Raw genomic sequence first — 21232 nt, 5'->3', positions numbered from 1 at the left:
TACAAGTATATATTTTTTTTTTTAAATCCAAATATCAGTTTTTTAATAAATCGAAAAAAACTGAAAAAAAAATTGTCACCTCGAAAATTTTACGAATACAAAATGATCTTATCTCCAAAATAATTGTGCAACGAAAAATAACGTTTTTTTTTATAAAAAAAAAACACCTAAACAAAAAACTAATAAAAGTTGGTAAAAATTGATTTTCGACTCAAATATTTGTTCAAAAATTTGAGATATTGGCTTTAAACTATTTTTATCTTTTAAATAATATTGTTGTCAACATTCATTAAATTGTTGAGAAAAATCTAATTGACAGTTATTTTACAGAAAAAAAAACCTAACAAAGAAACAAGACAGTTATTTTACAGAAAAAAAAACCTAACAAAGAAACAAGACTAAAACTTGGTAAAAATTTACTTTCGACTCAAATAGCTTTTCAAAAATTAAAAATATTGGCTTCAAACTTTTTTTATTTCACAGAAAATATTGTTTTTTCATAAAAAAATAAAATCTACAAAAAATAGTAAGCAAATTTGGTAAAAATTGATGTTCGGTTCTTGATATCTGTCAAATTAATTTTATTTGTCCAATCTGTAAAAATTTAGGAAATGCTACTTAAATTGGTAAAAATTTGGTTTCGACTAAAAATCTAAAAGTAATAATTCAACTGACATCTTGTTTAACCCTAACACGAAAACCTACAAACTTTTAAGCAAGACAAATCGATGATAGAAGTAAAACAACTAATGCTTCCATGTTTAGTGAACAAAAGACTTGTATTGACTGAAGAAATATTAAAATTGTATTACATAGCAACAATCAAAAGTAAATAAGCTTTGATTTGATTAAAACTAAAAACAATATTTCAAGAGGAGTGAATTTAAGCAAAGTAGTTTTATATAATATCCTATAAATATTTAATTTAACAATCGACAGACGGGATGGGTAGTTGTCAGTGTGGGTCGCATCCCAGCCTCTTTTCTTAAGTTATTAGTCTTCATCTGTCCTACATAAACCTTTGAAAAACTTCTTCGAACGGAGCAGAAAGTAGTAGAAATAGTAGTATTCAACATTGATATGAAAAAACCGTCAGCTCAAGTATTATTAGTTTACAAAATATTTTATCTTATAATATATCAGGTTTAAATAATAAATTATTATATGTAGATTTTTTTAAATATGTACAAAGTTTTCAAATCTTTTTTTTATTCGAGACACATATAACACAGGAAAATATTATTAAATTTACAAACTACTTTAGTCAATATAAATTACATTGGGTAGCAGCAACACGTACAGCTAAGAAAGGCCGGGCAAGCAGCGGAAATCTTTTTGGGATCAGAACTTCACTCTTAAAAACATACGACTTTGTGGACATATGCGGATATACTGTCGTTAAACATTTACTACAGAATAATATGTTTATAGTACCTTTTTATATCAACTGCAATAACTGGATCGAAGATGCTAAAGAATTAAATAATGTACTATTTCACTTATCGAGTAAAAACGTAATGGTAATTGGAGATTTAAACGCAAGGATAGGAAACATGCAGACGGCAACTACTGTCTTACAAGAAACAAACCTTACCAACATTTATAACAACCGCACATCCAAAGATACCGTCTACAATCAAAATGGAACAAAACTTCTTGATATTCTTCAAAACTATGATTTATGTATTCTAAATGGTTGTACCGAAGGGGATCGAGAAGGTCATTATACTTTCATTGGAGGTCAAGGCAAATCTGTGATAGACTATTGTGCAGTAAATAACGACTGGGTAGATCTTATAACCAAGTTTGAAGTTCAAACAAAAACTTATTCCGATCATTTACCTATAGTTATTGAATGGACTAATAATGCTATAAGAAACGAAAAAACTCTTAATTTGCTCCCAAGAATGAACTGGAAAATACAAAAAATAAATATATACCATGAAGCTATAGACAACTTTTTTTCAAATACGGTGTTGAACACAGAGTCGGTAGAAGAATACTCTTCGCAAGTAATATCATGCATTAGGAGTTCTTCTTCAATTAAAATGACAACTGGAGAAAAATTTTACAAGCAAAAGTGGTTTGACTCCGAATGCTCGAAGTTCCGTAAGAAATCCTTTGCTCTATTACACGCATGGAGAGAAACAGATTCCGAAGTTTTAAAGAAATGGTATGCTGAAGCCAACACCTCTTATAAAAATATGTGTCGTGTGAAGAAAATCAACTGGGAAAACAACAAAGCTATTCAACTTGCAAATATTAAAAACTCAAAAGAATTCTGGAAAGCAACAAAAGAGATAAATGGTTCTAAATTTAAAATAGGTACAGGCGTTTCTGCAGCACACCTATCACTGTACTTTCAAACTCTACTTCGTGATCAAAGAAACATAACCTTTTTAACTGCCGAACCTCTTATCGTCGATGATATTCTGGATTGTGAAATCTCTTTGGTGGAAATTGAAAATGTCTTAAAAAAATCAAAAAATGGAAAGGCACCGGGAGAAGATGGTATCCCGTACGAATTTTTTAAAAATGCTACGCCAGTATTTCTGTTGCACCTCAAAAAATTGTATGACAACATTTTTTCGAACTCTATTGTACCAAAATCTTTTAAAAACTCTGTAATCTTCCCCATACACAAAAAAGGCGCTTTAGATAAAGCCGAAAACTACCGTGGCATATCGTTTATGAACACCATTGGCAAACTCTTTTGTGGAATTCTAGTCGCTAGACTTGAAAAATGGATTGATGAAAACAACACCATGACCGAACTACAGGCAGGATTCAGAAAAAACTACTCGACTATCGACCACATTTTTAGTCTAACTGCAATAGTGAAAGGTTTTCAAGCGAGAAACAAAAAGGTGTACGCACTTTTTGTAGATTTTAAGGCGGCTTTCGATCTCATTCATAGAAACGCGCTTTTGTACAAGTTATCGCAAATCGGACTTTCTACCAAATTCATTCAGATCATCAAAGAAATGTATTGTGGAACTAATGCTGCTGTTTGGGATGGAAACAATATATCGGATTGGTTTGAAACAGATAGTGGTGTGAAGCAGGGATGCCCACTTAGTGCATTGTTATTTGCACTTTTTATAAACGATGTTGTGACTGAACTACCTGGTGGAATCAGAATTGCAGGCACCATAGTAAATGTTCTTTTGTACGCCGATGATTTGGTAATTTTATCTGAAAATCCGCAAAATCTACAATTGATGATAAACCGCCTTGTTTCATTCTGTGAGAAGTGGGGACTTATCATTAACACAGATAAATCGAAGGTAATGGTTTTCTCAAGAAATAATCGGGGTAACCCAACACAAAACTATAATTGGTTCTTGGGAACTAACCGTCTTGATGTTGTGAGAGAATATACTTATTTGATAGTAAAGCTTAATACAACACTTGATTTCAAAACACATTTTGAAGAAAAAACTAAAACTTGCCAGAAACTTATAAACTCTACTTGGAAAAATGTTTTGTTCAATGAACACGTTAGTCTGTCAACAAAGTACAAAATCTTTGATTCAGTCGTTTAATCGACATTGTGTTACGCTGCAGAAGTATGGGGAACTGATGAATTTGAAGAAATGGAAAAGCTGCAAAGAAGTTTCATCAAAAAATTGTTCAACCTACCAATAAAAACTCCAAATTATGCTATTTACTTAGAAACAGGTTTACCCAAAATTTTTACTAGTACTCTTAAAACACAAGCCGACTATATTCTAAAAGTACTCGACTTCCCCGAATCACGACTCGTATGGAAAATGCTACAGTATGAAATCCGAAATAAAGATTGGTGGATGGAGAAATGGCGAAATCTTGGCGAAGTCTATGGAGAAAATACCAACATAATTCCCGGCGATAGAATAACAATAAAAGATCGGTTGTATCGTACAATACAAAAGTTTGAAGATAATCAGAGAGCGTTGCTTGTAGCGGAAGCCCAGCAGTCGGATAGCAGATTCTTGTACTCAAAACTCAACTATAATCTAGAAGCTGATAACTATTTTTGTGATTCGCATAGTTACCAACAAATCTCTTTAATATTTAAAACTAGATGCGAGGTCCTTGATCTAAACGGTGCACCATATAATGGAAGTTTTGATCGGTTTTGCACATTGTGTAACCTCAAATCAAAAGAGGACTGCTTTCACTTTATTGGAGTGTGCCTAATTTATGCAGTACAAAGACAACAATATTTAGGAGCTAAATATTTAACGGTGCAAGAAACAGTTAATTTGCTAAATGGCCCGAACTGGAAAAATCTTTATTTATTCTTAAAAAGTGCATATAATTATAGAATGTTATTGATAACTGAATTTGATTAAAACAAAATTGTAATGTAAACTTCTTAAACCAAAAAAAAAAAAAAAAAAAAGAAATTAAATTGTTAAAATATTATTGCCAACTGAGCTGACGGCAATGCCATAGCTTATAAATTCATTTTTGTAATAATCATGTTATTACTTTATAAAATCAATAAATGAATTACTTACTTATCTTTGAAAAACTGAATCATAAATTTGATTTTAAGAACAAAGCTTTTTTCTTAACAAGGGTTTCGCATCTAGTTCTTGAATTACGTTCAAAAAAGATATTATTAACTCTACAACGTGTTTTGCAAAGCATTCAATTCATCAGATTTTGCAAAACTCCAAATGACTTCAGTCAAGTCAAGACTTTAGCTATCTCATAACTTATGAAAATTAAATGAAGTACTTAATTGATTAAATTTGTATCTAAAGGTAAAGATTTTTTTATCTTACAATTTATAGTTACGAAATATTCAGTGTTTCACCTCAGCTTTTAAAAAACAGTTTTTTGTTTTTCGTTAACATTTTTGAAGAAGAATTTTTCAAAAACCTGATGTGATAAAAAAGAATAAAACGAAGTTATCATTATTGAAACCAATTATTGAAATTTTGTTTGACAGGTTAGTTATAGATTTCATTGAAAATTTTTGTCATTGGTCATAAAATTTCCTTAATGGAATGAAGCATTTCCTGATTAGAAACAAGCATTTGAAGTTAAAGATGATCAATAAAAGTTAAACGGACAGGTGGGAAAGAAAATAGTATGCTTTCAGTGCAAGGATTGTGTTCCAAAATGAGAACTTAACAATCAGCTATGAAATGAATCAATTTGCGGACCTATTTATTAAGCTGCTTTTATCAATTTACACGAAGCTACCTCGGGGGATAAGGAACCCTAATATGAACAAAAAAAGTAAGGTTAAATATTGTCAAAGCTATATAATTTGTGTTCCTATTTGTTACAATCCTATACATCAATACGAAAATCTTAAATAAATGTATAACGATTAATGTAAGCCTTTTTCTACATGGATATAAACTGCCAAACTCCAGAGACTGGACGAAGCTACATTACCAACTTATCCAATATTCCTCAATCTCATTTATTGTTTAATTTTAAACAGTTCACAGTTCTGAGAAATAAATACTCACGTCCTGATAAGCACTTTAACTCTACATCTACAGCTTCAAGTTGTAGGGTTGAATACTCGTTGCAGCAACAGCTACACGCTTAAAGGTGAAAGTCTCAAACCCCTCTTATGTGAAATCACATTCCCACCCAGTGAGCCATACAGAAGTGTCTTAAAATTTATTTGAACATTAGCAACTTCCGCTAAGAATAAAGCACTTTTCCACTCTAACCGTGAGTCTCGTGCGTCCGGCGAGTCGTCAACGTCCGGAAGATGACAATTTTCAGGAAGTCACTCGTGTACCTATGCAATTATGTATATTCAACAATGTTTCAAAAATCTTAACTTAACCCATCACACGGTGAAACAAACAACACGCTCATCAAAAATATTTAAAAACTCACTGAAGCGAAAAGATCATTTGCAAGATCCTGATGATGATGGTACAATATAGACTCCGTATGCTGCTGAGTCGGTTCCGCTTGAAATTCCGTATAACGTACTGATTTTATAAACAAATTTGAAATTATTGTCATTTAAACGGGTATAAAAGAAATAGCGAGTGGTCACGTGCCACGAACTACCCATTGAAGTCTCGAGTGAGCTGAGATAAATCGTAAGGGTAGTTTAATTTCTACATATTGCCTATAGGCACTCAACTCATGTATATCGCAGATCTCAAGGGTGCAACTTTCATATAGCAAAGAGAGACCAGCTTGGATGAGTTAGACTTTGACGATTGATGGATGAAATATTATCCTTTTAAGTACGGTGGACTACTGCAGTATCCCCTCTTGTATGTATGTCCTTGTTTATGAAGGTATATGTCAAACAGTGGATTATAATGTTGCAGTTTTAATTTATGGTAATTGTTTATTATTCATCATAATGTGATTTCAACAATTGAGGATTTTTATGAATGATTCGTTCCTCAGAGGCGTTAAAGAAGTAATAATAATTAATTTGAATTATTTTATTTCGATGTGATTCCATGTCCATCAGCAACGTGGATCGTGGGAAAAATCATGGGAATGGCTTTTTGGTATGACAAATTTATTGTAATAATAATATTTTATGTTACGGTACATAATATAATTATAGCAAGTGCTTCCTACTTGAATTCGTGGGAATGAATTGTAGTCACTGAGATAGACTGAAACGGGGAGATATAAACATATATTCTTTTGGTCATTTTGTGATTCTTTCGACCTTTTTCTGGTATTGTTAATAAATTACAGTCAAAAAATTGCCCTTAAAATTGCTCATTGCCTAAAAAATAACAACAAACCTAATTAGGAAAAGTTATCTCCTAAAGAAGCTTAATGGGCAACTTCTTATTCAATTTTTATACGGCTTAAGTTTGCTGTTACCAACAAAGCGAAGTAGTTCAGAAAATTCTCAAATTATTTCTTAAACTATTGGTTCAATTTCCATTAGGTTCGCTACAATACTCCACTTATAAGTAACCGGAGTTTCTTCGCTAAAGATCAATTAAGATGTGAAACCTATGGCTTTTAACTTTAAAAAAATAAATAAGGTGGTGCAAAACTCCGTTGAGATCTAGGACCTAGTGACTTACGACTCTCAACCATTCCTGTGTGTGAGTAATGTTTCCAGTTGCCAGGAATGGAGGGGACCCACACTTTTAAGCCGAATCCGCACGGCTTATTGAGTAAGCACTTTTCATAACAAGAATTACTCTTGAAGAATTCGTCAATTCCTCGCAAAAGGCAGTACCTGCGAAAAAACTTTAGATGGCACAGGCAGGGATTGAACCCAAGACCTCTAGCATGACAGTCCAACGCACTAACCATCATGCCACGGGCACTTACTTTTCCTTTATTTTATTACTTTTTGTAGTCTTAATATTCATTAGGAGATCATTAGAGTCCTCTTTGGAGCAACACAAGTAGAGAACCAGGGTTTAGTGTCTTATAACTTTCAATTATTCCTGTAAGGGCGCAATATCAGGGATGGAAGGGACCTACAGTTTCTACAATGAATCTGAACGGATTTCAGGAAGCACATTTCCTTACAAGAAGTACTCTTGAAGGATTTTTCAATTCCTCGCACCGTGACAAAGACTTTGTGTGGCACTACGCAATACTTACCTTAAATATACCAAACATACCTACTTTAAAATAAGTCCACAATTCCTAGATGTTCAGGTATTATGTTAAGTTCTCGGGGTAGAGGAGCGCAACTAACGGGTTCACTAAAGCATTGTTGATCAAAATAGGGGCATAGTAATGAAAGGCAAGAAATCTTGCAACATTGCTCAAGAGATTCTCAACGTTCGAAATTCTATACAAGAGACTCAAGTGGGTTATTGGTGCACCTTACAAAATATAGGAGTTGCATAAGAGCTTCGGAGAAATGATCAGAAGGGTTAAAACACTTCTTAAATCAGCGGAGAACTGAAAGTTGGTAATACTCTCTGTTGCAAGTACTACCAGTAGAGGCATACTCTTTTGTGATAGTAGACAGCTTTGAGTTTTAAACCTTTAAATTCTACACGACTGCTGTCAAGATAAGAATATATGATGTCGTTTGTAGTTCACTTTTGTAGTCCATGATGTGAATCTAAGAACGAACATGAAAAGCTTAGGGACTTTCGTCAGTGGAACAAGTAAATGGAATCAAAATTTCAAACAAAAGATAATCTAAAAAAATAGGGAAGAGTGTTGGAGACAAAAGGAAGCCCTGGGGCACACCAGTGATGAATAAAACAATCTGTTTCATATAATCTAATATCAGTGAGAGTTGCTTTTTGAGTATTTTGTTTGTAAAGTCCAATCAACAAAATACTGTCCAAATTGATAAGAAATTGTAGCTTAATAGATTCATTAAATATGAAAACTATTTGGAAATTGATGTGCTAAAATCAAATAAAATTAGTTTTGTAAACTCTTAGCAAAGAACATCGACATCTCGACAAACACTTGAACTTTTGTAACTATATCGTTGAAATAAATCCCTTGAGTACGATTGACAACAAATCACTTGAAAATAGCCCCATATCACATGTAAGTCTTCTATTAAGCTTTTACCTATTAGGTGAACATTTTAACATTGACCTCTCTTCTTCTCTAAATACTTTTATTGTTTGTGTGTTTCAATATATCTATGAAGGAGTATAGGTATCGAAAAAGGCAATGATTGTGATACATAATTCACAACGTACAAGCCTATTACAAGGCAATCAATCTTCCTTCTCGACTTTTGTATTTCTAGACTGAATGAACTTAAACATCAGCAGCGCAGCATCATGCGAACTATGGAGAAAGGGGGGAGGTGGTTGTTGGTCGGGGAGGATGAGTTTGTTTTGAGGTTTTTCCTTTTCATATTAATGCTCATTCCATACTCACTTCTTGTGTTGTATATTAGAAGAAAAAGCAATCTTTCATCGATATATAGATACAATGCTTCACAGCAGAAGATACAGATGAGAGAAGAATTGCCAAATAGGCAATTGGTATTGATAGTGATGGGTCTATCGAATATCGTATTATTAAGAGGATTGGGGAGAAGGTAGACATTATATATAGAGAATGGCGCCCAGCCTGCACGTTCCCGAGGGCATAAATCTTAGCTCAAGTGCCATTTGAAGGTATATGTCATTATTTATTTGCGAATAACAGAACAACATCAACAACAACAAAGAAAAAGAATTTATTTTTGTTAAGTAGCGTGCTGGGAATACTTTGATGCTGTAACCACCTGAGACAATAAGATATACGATTGATATACCTTTATTAGGTAGCTTGCTATGGTGAATTGAAGGTTTGGGTTAATAAGAGTTTTAGAAGTTTAATTGCTTTGAATTTTGCAAAATGTTGGAATTGTGATGTGTTTTGATTTTCCTGACTGTGATTCGTCGACATTAATCTGTTCTCTCAGATTGAAAGCTGCTTACATAAGACTATTACTTACTACATATTTCTTAGACTACTCTTACTAATGGGTTGGCAACACTGCTCTCAAAGTGAATAACTAATTGCAAAAATCACTCATCAAGTTTTTGTTTGGATTAAAACTGTTTTTGAATTTAAAATTTAAATTAATTGGCTTAGGAGCACTGGTGTATTTATTCAACGGGATCTCAGGAAACTAAATCAGCATAAACACAGACTTATCGTAACATTCCGAAAAATAGTCACAGAAAACAAAGATCTGAATTGATAAAAATTAACAAATATTACAGTGTTAAATGTTGAATTTGCCAGTCCAATTAAAATTAGTCTGGTTTAAATATTAAAGTTATGTTCGAAGATCATTTCAACTATAATAAATTTGAGAATTATTTGTCTGGCTTTAAACTGATTTGGGATGAAGCAATAAAAACTTCAGAAAGGACTGTTCAAGGGAAGGGAGTCTATGAAATACGTAAGGCTCTTTTACTTGCTTATTAACTTCCATAACATAGGAAGTCGACGTTTCAAGGTCCCTAGAGTCGAAACAAAAGATATACAGAAGAATGTTTGTGCGTTCTGCAGAAAGATGCAGATAATTGCGTTCGTGGTTTTTTTTACCATATCAGTTTAAAAAAAAAGGTGCACATTTTGGTTAACACTAAATATCTCATGAACCTAAAACGCTGGAAACTTGAATTGAATTCTTTATAAAACGTATATTGTGACATGATACCAAACCAGTATATTTTTTGAAAAAAATTCAATTAACGATTTTTTTATAAATCAAAAAAACTAAAAAAAGAATTTGTCACCTCGAAAATTTTACGAATGCAAAATGATTTTATCTTCAAAACAATTTTGTGCAACGAAAAATATTGTTTTCAACATTCGAAAAAATTTTGAAAAAAATCGAATTGACAGTTTTTTTTACAAAAAATAAAAACCTAAACAAAAAAGGACTCATAGTATGATGGTAAGTGCGTTGGACTGTCATGCAAGGGGTCTTGGATGCCACCTAACTTTTTTCACCTGTACTGCCTCCAGCAAGGAATAGGCAAATCCTACAAGAGTTATTCTTGTCAGGCTTTCTCAAATTAGCCGTTCGGATTCGGCATATAAATTGTAGGTCTCTTACATCTCTGGCAACATTACCCGCACCCAGGAATGATTGAGAGTTGTAAGTCACTAGGCCCTGGTTCTTCATGGACTGTTTCGCCACCTAATTTATTTTTTATTTATTAAACAAAAAAAATAATAAAAGTTATTAAAATTTGATTTTTGGCTCGAATATCTTATCAAAACTTTGAAATGTTGGCATGAAACTACTTTCATCTTTTAAAAAATATTTTTGTCAACATACATTAAAATTTTGGGAAAAATCGAATAGACAGTTTTTGTTTTTTTACATAAAATAAAAACCTAACAAAAAAACAATACTAAAACTTGGTAAAATTTACTTTCGACTCAAATAGCTTTTTAATTGAAAATACTGTGTTCAAACTGTTTTCACAGAAAATATTGTTTTTGGTATTTTTTTTTTAAATCCAACAGTCCATAAAAAAATTAAATCTGCAAGAAATAGTACGCAAATTTGGTTAAAATTGATGTTCGGTTCTTGATATCTCTCAAATTATTTTCATTCATCGGACTTGTAAAAATTTAAGAAATGCTACTTAAAATGGTTAACATTTGTTTAATATAATATAACCCAAGCCGACAAACTTTCAAGCAAGACAAATCGATAGACGGAATGGGATGTTATCAGTGTTTGTCGCATGTCAGCTTTTTTTTATTTTTACGAATACGAATAAATAACAACTGTTCAATGTATGTAGAAGAAAAAAATCCTTTGTTTTATATTACTTCCAACAAGTGGGCCCATAATTTTACGAGGTTATATGATACGATGCAACTCTTAGTCCGATTTGCAAATTAAGACATCAATCAATATAACCAACCCAGCGATTCCAATGCAAAGAGAAAATCAAAAAAAATTTGTGCAGGAAGATTAAATGAGATTTATATACAGTTATGTTTGCAAGAAATGAAAATACGCCTAAACTAGGCCAAACGAAAAGCTCCTAAGACTTCTGGAATATTGCGAAAGAGATTAATGGAACTATATATAAGAAAGGAGCAGGAATTTCTGCCGAAATCCTAGCTGGTTTAGGTAACAAATTATTATTTGTAGATTTTTTTAAATTTGTAAAAGAACATGATGTTTTCTTTCTATTTAAGACTTTTTTAGTAAGTGAACAAATAGAGAATTTTAACAAATATTTCAGCGAGTATAGCCTACACTGGAAACCTGCCACTCGTGAGCACAATTTTGGTGGAGCGATAGGTGGATCTCTGTTTGTTTTAAAAGTAACGTCAATGGCAACTTTACCGTAGTTAATGATCTAACATATCTTGTAATCAACAACCTGAATAAAAAGTACTTTATTTTACCCACGTATCTAAGTTGCAATTTCAGATTTCAATGCACTTGATGATTGTCTACACACACTGCACTCTCAATGACGTTAATGCTCGGAAATAAACCGATAGTCTCGGATGAAATAATTTTATAGACACATATATAGCAAAAATATGAAATTCTAAAGACCAAAAAAGAAATGGTAGACTTTTTATGGAAATGTATCAAAGAAACAATCTTTTTATTCTTAATGGCTGTAGTAAAAATGATTCACTAGGAGAATTTACATTCATTATAGGATCAGGAAAATCAGTAATTGATTTCTGCGCAATTTCAAGTGAATGGATAAAAATCAAATCGTCCTTTGAAGTAGGAGTAAAAACATTCTCTGACCATATGCCTCTTTTAGTAGAACTCAGCCTAAACAACCCCTCATATCACTACAAAATAGCGCTTCCCCCAAAACTAACCACAACACCATTACAAGAGATACCAAAGGTTTTTGGACAAAAATAAAGTCTAGACTTCGTTTGTGGAATACACTTAAAGGGAGGAAAACTGGCCGAACACTTCAAAATATTGCTGAATCCATGCTACTTGGAAGAGCACAACTTTTACCACGAAGAACCACTGGTAGAAGATGCTCTACTTGATAGGAAAATAACTCTAAATGAGCTTTTATTGAGCCTGTATAGCAACAAGAAAAGAAAATCACCTGGTCCTGATCGAATCCCTAACGAATTTTACAAAAATGCTTCTATCGAGTACCTAACGCACATGCTTGACGCCTTCAATTTCATCTTCAGAACCGGTATATTGCCTCAGGAATTTAAAGATTCTGTAGTGTACCCGATCTATAAAAAAGGTGATGTTAATTTGGCATGTAACTACACTCTACAACTTTCACTTTCGTTAATGAACTCAGCAGCAAAAATTTTCTCTGCAACTCTACTTAATCTATTAAACGAATGGATAGAAAGAAAGGAAGTATTGAGTGAGTATCAAGCAGGTTTTCGTAAAGGCTACTCAACAATAGACAATATTTTCACTGTGACGACCATTGCTCAACATTTCCTGAAACAAAATAAAAAATTATTCATGTTTTTTATTGATCGCAATGCATTGTTCTACAAACTGTCACAGAAAGGATTGTCTACAAAGCTGTTAAAAGTCCTCAGAAATATGTACCAAAATACTCGACAATCGGTGTGGGATAGCAAAAGTATGTTAATGGTTTAACACAACATCAGGAGTGGAGCAAGGCTGTTTTTTGAGTGCAATATTGTTTTCACTGTTCATTGACGATATTTCTTCACATCTACCTGCCTGAGTATGCGTAGCAGAAATAAGAAAATTAAAGGCCTTCTTTTTGCTGACGACTCCGCAGAGTCTTCAACTTATGAATTATGATCAATAAACTCAATACTTATTGTAAAACCTGGAGGCTTGCAATAAATTTAGAAAAATCAAAAATTATGATCATTCTCAACAAGCAAGCAAAATTGGGAAACGGGGAAAAATGGTTTCTAGATGGTGAAACAATTGAAACAGTCACACAATACAAATACCTTGGTGTTATACTGCAATCAAACATGAAGTTTTCTTTCCACCTTGAGAAAAACTGGACTCCGCTAAAAAGCTTATAAATTCCTCCTCGAAAGATATAATCGGGAACAATGAAATTAAGATCTCCGCAAAATACAAGGTCCTTGAATCAATTATCCGCTTTGTCATGTGCTATAGTTGCCAAACTTGGGGTTACCATTCATATGAAGAAGTTGGAAAAATTGCTACGATATTTTTTTTTTAAAAACTCTTCCGACTGCCGATGAATACGCCAAATTACGTTCTTACGCTAGAAACCCAATATTGTTACGAAATTTGTAATAAACAGGAATGAGGAATGGGTTCACGAATAGAAAACGTTGCCTGATAAATGTGGATTCAACTTAATTTATTTTCTTCTTGTAAAAGATCCAAAATTTAAATTTCTCTTGTTTTGTATCTTTTTTGTCTAATTACAAAATTCTGAATTAGAAGTTTTAATTTTCATTTAAATTACTTTATATTTATTGTTTTATAATACATACTTACAAAATGTTTCACGAATCAGTCGGGCAGACGGCAATGCCACACCCATAACTTTTTATTTATTAAAATTTTAATTGTAAATTTTGTAAACTTTATTATTGAAAAATAAAAAATCTATCCTTGCCAAAAATCCATTTTACTCGACTACTCTCCAGCTACTCTAGACTAGCAATTAATACAACGTAGGCTTAAGTCAACGATAAAACATTTGATGTTGATATAATGATTGAAGAAATACAGGCTGTACTTAAAAAATCGAAAAATAAAAATTCACCTGGTGAAGATGGCCGCAAACAAAAAAGTTTATTCACAAACAGTTTATAGTAAACAGAAATGTACTTCTTTATAAGATGTAACCGATTGGGCTGTTAACAAAATTTATAAAAGCTATCCGGGAAATGTGCTCAGGCACGTAGGAAACTGTTTGGGATTTTCGGAATTATTAAGTCCCAGTAAATAAATAAAACTATGATGTCCGCTTAGTGCTCTTCTGTACTCTTTGTTTATTGACGACATTGCAGATGATCTCCTTGCAGGAATAAGAATTCCTAACAAAACTGTTAATGTATTATTGTACGCCAATGATCTCGTGGTGCTTTAGGAGTCGCAAGAAGGATTTCAATTGATGATGAACCGATTATCGACCTACTGCATAAAATGCGGACTTACCATAAATTCAAAATAATGGTCTTCACTAGATTTTATGTGGCCAGAATATAAGAAGATGGAGCTACAATGGGGATTAAATATCAAGGCCCGAAATTGAATTCAATTCTGCATTACAGAAACACGTACGTGTGAAAGCAAATGGTGCACAAAGTTTGGTGAATTTAGCATGGAAACATATAGTTTCGAACAAAAATATAATTCTTTTAAATAAATTTTAAATGTTTGATTCAATTGTAAAATCAAATTTATGCTATGCTCATCAACTTTGTTTATTGCAAATGTTTGTGGAGAGACATTACATTTTTAGTTAAACAACATTAACCATTATAAAGAAAAATTATGCTGCGTTATACGAAAGAACGATAACTCAATTCGACACAATCTAGAAGCATTCTTTCAGCAGAATAATGTACTGTCTGCTAAATTACAATCTGGGTGGCAGATACTACTTCCAAGATTCGCTAAGGTATGAAGAACAAATGGAATGAAATGCTTAAAGCAAGTATCGAAAGTAATTTACATTATTTTTACACAATGTCTTTAAATGTTAAGTTTTTTCATATATTGTTTTCAATCAATTAAAAATAAATTTTTAAAACGTTTATAAAATTTGTTAACATGGCTGATGGCATACACATAATTTTTAATTTTTAAAACATTCATATTTAATAAAAGCAAATTTTCGGAACAGCATTTCAGCAAATTTAAGAAGTAACTAAAGTAGATCCACTAAATGCCCGAAATTTCAACCTTAAGGTTTAAAATCCTTATAAAAAACTAATTTTAAATAAATGGAATATAATTTCTGCAAGCTCAACATTTTCTGGGTTGTCTAACATGGAATCAAATATTGGTCCAACAAAAATAACTAACCCCGTTTTCGTATTCCTTAATTTCACATTAGAGTGCAATCACATTTTATATACTGTATCCAGTTTTGTCATTTCAAAAACTGTCCCATTTCCTCGTATATTTCACTTCACTTGCAAAAATAAAACGAACGTGTAAAAATAATTACCTATTCTATTGTCTCCAAATCGAGGAAGTCGTAATGAAAACTTCCGATTACTTTCACTATATGAGACAGTTAGTGAAAGAGAGACATAATATACATTAGAGAACATACGACGGACGACGACACAACCTAACCACACTTTCGAAAATTATTATGAACAATGGCAAATGGCATCTGTAGCGCATAAGTTCGCACCAAATGAATTTACTACCCTTAGGGTATTCAAGTTTTGAGGTAAAGTAATGAAGAGAAATTGCTCTTTAGAAATACGATAGGATATACGAGTAGCTGTAGCGATGGATATTTAGATTATTTTTGGTTCTACTTCGAAAATGCGAGTATGTCAGGAAATCCAAATACCAAACGAACTGAAACGACCGAATGAAGTGAAGAATTGTTTGGGTTTTGAAAGATGAAAGATAATTTACGCGCGATTGTTTGTTTTTGTCTTTTATACATAAGAGAGGCAATATGTTCTGTATGGAAAGCTGATGCGGATGAGATAGGTTTGTTACTTTTGTGTCTGAAGATTGGAATTTTGAGAACAATACCTTGAATTTTCAACGACGAATACGCGACGACGACTGGTGAACTGAATAGGTAATATATGACGACGAACTTTAGTAATTGAAACTTTGAAGTTAATTTGTTTGACGCAGGTAACGGAAATAATAGATTTTGAAATCATGGCAGTAAGTTTAAAGAATTCGGATCCTAGAATTTTGTTAAGAAAGCCGCTTGAAGAAACTTATGATATTTTTTGGTATAATTTTGGGTATACAATGGTTGTATAGGTACTTAATTTGATACATAGGTCTCAAGATCACACATTTTTGAATTTTCTATAATGACATCTCGATGCCATTTACTTTGTATTTATAAAAATGAAATGTGGTCCTTAAGGAATTCGATTGATAACAGATTTTAACAAAACGTAGAAGAATCATGGAACATCAGTAGGCAGGTTCGGAAGAACTTGAAGGCAGGAAAGTTTCTATTATCTGATAAGCCAGCTGCCAAACAATTGACTTCCAATTAATACAACTTTATTGGAAAGTTGACTGGAAATGGAGTCAAGGAAAATCTACCTAACAATTTATTTATTTATATTCTGAAAAATTCCATTCAATGTTTTGTGCAGGATTGTTCTTTGGCAAATTGGATAAAGAATACAATATTTCTTTAGGATACGAAATACAAGTCGTGTTTAGATGACAAAAATGATTTTTGCAGTTTTTGAACGATCAACTGCTTCCCTTGCTTTGTCATGGAGGCTTTTCAGTTAATTACAGAGAAAAGGTTTCCAATCTGTAACATTTTCCAAAGTCAAGCTGAAAGGTATTTCGCACGAGTCTGCTATCCATTGTCCATTCTTCAAACAATTAACTTTGGGACCTTATAATGTGCAATCTTAATAGCAATTTTATCGGTGTGGCTGTTCATCAGTTTAACAATGTAATTGAAATGTAATCTAAGTGATTTTAGGTACAACATGACGGACTGATACGTTGCGGTAAACACTCGATATTTCGTGCTAAATGAGAGATCCAAATTTGCGTAAATATTTTGCCATACTGTACCAACAGCGTTTTTGGAAGCCGATAGCTTTTTCTCAAGGTGCTTTTCGGAATTCAGGTTGCTCGTTACCGTTAAAATTAGGCATTGGTATTCTTTGATATTTTCGATTCAATCTTTACCATAGTACCATTTTTCACTTGCAGCCAAAGCTCCAGTTCCTCTCCGAAAGACCATCGTTTTGGATTTGTTGAGATTAACAGTAAGGTTCCACTTAAAGCAGCAATTCCTTAATTTATTGATCATTAGCTGCAGGGACTCCTTTAATTCCGATAGCAGAACTAGTCGTCTGTATATGTACATAAGTATTTTAATAGGGAACCCATCGATTGTTATGCCACATGGCAATTCATTATTCAAATCTTCAATGTAAAGGCAAAATAGTGAGGGGCCGAGATTACAACTTTGTTTCAGTCCAGCGAATGCAAGAAACCACTTTAGCAAATTTTGCCCATCGCATACTGTATAGCTTGTTTCTTTGTAGATGTTTTCAATCAACCTTCCAAATTTAAGAGATATCCCGTCTCTAAACAGCTTGTAAATTAGGGCTTCTGTCGATAGAATCGAAAGCTGCTCGGAAATCGACGAAAAAGGTGTATAATTTTTTGCGCATATGAAGATTTAATTCAGCAATGTTTGTCAAGCGAAAGATGTGGTCCACTGTAGAATATCCTTTCCTGAACCCAATTTGCACTTCACTAAGAAGGTGCTCACTTTCGATCTATTTTCTGAGGCGGTATCTTAAGATTTCCATAAATATTTTAAGCAAAGAGTTAAGAAAAGATATACCCCTATAGTTTGCTGGGTCCATCTTATCTCCTTTTTTGTGTAGGGGAAAAATAATAGATTTTCTAAAAAAAATCAGGTGTATTCCCTGTGGTGAAGATATCATTATATACTTTTATAAGATGCATAAGAAAATCTTTTGTTGCATATTTGAAGAATTCGTTTAGGATCCGATCAACTCCGGGAGCTTTATTTTCCTTAACATTCGCTACAATTACTTCAACCTCTAAAATTGTTATTTCGCTATCTATTATTAGGTTTTCGAAATTAGGCCTGACATACTGAATTGGTTGAGAGAAAAGTTCTGCGTTCAACTGATTTTTAAGTACTGATGCAGATAAAAGTGTTTTTGATCCAAACGTTTTTCCCTTAAGGATTCTTATTGCTCTTTAAAAATCCGAAGAGTTTCTGCAGACAGCTATACTTTCTGCTTGTTTCTTCAAATAGTTTACTTTTTGGCATTGTAAATAGCTTTGAAGGTTCTATTAGCAGAAATGTAGTCGGCTTTTAAAGAATTGGCATTGAAGTTTTGGTACAAGTTTAAAAACGCAATTTTGTCTCGCAGACTCACAGTCCTTATCATACCACGGTGATTTTAGGGAACTGGATTAGCTTGATCTGTAATGGCTGTGGATGTTATGATGTTCTCCAAAACTTCTATCGTATAAATGTTATCCTTTATTCTTTGTACTGTCATATTTCGGTTTAAACCCATTTTATACGCTTCAACTCGATTTTTGTTCCATTTCAATTTTGGAAGAAGGCAATTTTGTATTTCTAGTTCGTTTTCTGATTCTGAAGTGGTCAAAGTGGTGACCAATGGCATATGGTCGGAGTATATCTGACTGCCCACCTCGAAATCATAAAGATAAACAGAAATGTCGTTCGACATAAAAAGATAATCTATAACAGATTGGGCTGGATTGCGGATGATAGTGAGTTTACCTTCCTCATCGCTTTTTTGTGTACCGTTCATGATGGAAAGATCGCAGCATCGAAGCATTTTCCATCATTTTCGAAAATCATTTTACCCCTAGCGTTTAATTTTTTATCTCTGGATTTTCTTGCAAGGTTTTCCAAATGATACGCACTGTTCTTTTCTGGTACACGCATTGAAATCGCCAACGAGAATATTGTATTTGTCTCCAATTTTTGCATAGCCTCGAGTAAATATGCATTCTGCCCCCACCTGCAACCCCTACTTGGGCGTACTATAGGATTTGGGGTGGGTGCAAAGTGGGGAGAGTGAAAGGTATGGTTGGTGCAAGATGGGGTGCATGCAAAGTTTTTTTTTAATTTAAATAAGCTGGATTTAAGAAAAATGCTTTAATCCTTAGCCTTTAATCCATATTTTTAACTTTATTTTAAGAACACGTGAATTTCCTTCTCTATAAAAAAAGCAAAGGTTATTCCTATACCGAAAAATTCCAAAGGAGATGAGTTTAGACCTATATCTATATTGCCTTTTTTGTCGAAAGTTTTTGAGAGAATACTTAAAAAGCAAATAAACGAGTTTCTAACACGGTTTGAAAAATAGCTGCTTGACTGCCTTGTTAAGTGTTTCTGAGGATATCAGAAAAGCAGTTGATATGGACAACGTTACTTTTCTAATTCTTCTCGATTTCTCTAAGGCCTTCGATATGGTAAATCACAACATTCTTTGCCTTATGCTCTCAAATTATTTCAATTTTTCCTCCTCTGCAGTCGATTTATTGTTTTCTTATTTAACAGAACTTGAAAAGGTGGTTGAACATAATCAACAAAAATCGATCTTCTTACCTGTAACGAATGGGGTTCCACAAGGGTCAATACTAGGCCCCTTGTTCTTTTAAATGTATATGAACGAGTTGCCTAGTATTGTAAAAAATTGTTCCATTCGCATGTATGCCGACGACACTCAGCTCTACCTAAGTTGTCCCTTAGAGATGATTGAACCCTACGTTTTACTGAAGATTTAAGAAAAATCAATCAATGGTCAATAGAAAATTGCTTGCTGCTTAACCCGATAAAATCGCAATGCATCGTCATCGCTAGGAATAAGATTGATGTGTCAAGTTTTCCTCAAGTTGCTCTCAAAGAAAATGCCATCATGTATGTCGATAAAGCTATAAACCTCGGTGTTTTGTTCAATAAGACCCGACTATTAGAATCAAAATAAGACTATGTAAATACTCAAGCAAGAAAAAAATAATTTAATTATAAGAGTTTTTTTTGGTAATTTTCAATTTTCTCAAGAACTAGAAGACATAAAATCATCTAGTTTTCAGTTTTTGATTATAAATAAATACTTTAAACCTTATTTTTAACTTTTTTTGGCCAAATTTTGAGTTTAAAACAATTTTTTTCAAAAACTATACATAGTTTTCACTTGATTTAAAAACAAGTTAATAGACAAGAGTGTTAGCTTTAAAAAAATTTTTAATACTTAATTATATATTTTAAATCGCCCCTACCGCCTAAACGGGAGAGATATACCCATAATAAAAAATTCTTCTTTTTAGCTGTTCCATACAAATCTGTCATTAAAGTTTGTCGCCGGAGTTATTGTACTCTCCCCCTCTTTTTTCTTAAGCGAACTTGCCTAGCTTTTTTCAAAGCACCTGGAGAAAATTTGATTTGGAACTTAAGTATTGTTTTCCCGATCCTGAAAATAGAACATTGTCTAGACTGCACCCACTTTAAAGAAATTAGTCTCCTTAACATAGCATACAAAATACTCTCTGTCATAAAATTTATCGACAACAACTTGATAGGTCCTTGTCAGGTTTCCTTAGACCAGTAAAGTCCACTAGAGACACTATCTTTCAAAGCTGGAATTTTCTGATGATATTGACATAATCGAATGCTCTCATCAAGAAAGGACCTAGAACACCGAAATATCTGTCAAAACGCACCTATTGAAAGACGTAACTTTGAAGTAGTTAAGGACTTTGTCTACTAATAGGCTCCCCTATGAATGCATAAAATAGCACCAGCGCTGAAATCAAAACAAAAATTACTCTAAACGCTGTTTCGTCGGGCTAACAAAGCAATTGGGTAGTTAAGCTCTCCCTTAAAGTGTAGCTACATAAGACCGTAATCATTCCCACCCTGTTATAAGCTGCAGAAGCTTGTACTGTTAGAAAAGCAAATGAAAGCACCTTGGGTCGTTTCGTAAAAAAAGTTCTTCGCCTGATTTTCCGTACCGTAAGCATAGAAGGTGAGTGAAGGACACGTTCGGGCGGTAGACTTAGCCAAAAGAATATAAATTTAATGCTTAAGATGACTGGATCACATGCAGCGCATGAGAACTCTTCGATTCTACGTCCACA

At 33.1% G+C, this 21232-nt stretch overlaps 1 protein-coding gene across 1 annotated transcript in view; it reads left to right on the top strand.

The window, feature by feature from the left end:
- Positions 1-1517: 1517 nt before the first annotated feature.
- LOC129949275 (uncharacterized) overlaps positions 1518-21232 on the top strand; it is a 40296-nt gene continuing 20581 nt past the window's right edge. The window contains exons 1-2 of the mRNA XM_056060671.1: positions 1518-2511; positions 2650-3287. Of these exons, the coding sequence (XP_055916646.1) occupies positions 1518-2511; positions 2650-3287 (1632 nt within the window). The remainder of the gene's footprint in view (positions 2512-2649; positions 3288-21232) is intronic.

Source organism: Eupeodes corollae, chromosome 1, assembly GCF_945859685.1.
Source record: "Eupeodes corollae chromosome 1, idEupCoro1.1, whole genome shotgun sequence".
NCBI lineage: Eukaryota > Metazoa > Arthropoda > Insecta > Diptera > Syrphidae > Eupeodes > Eupeodes corollae.
Note: the sequence above shows the minus strand (reverse complement) of the source record. Positions and strands in the feature narration are given on the sequence as shown.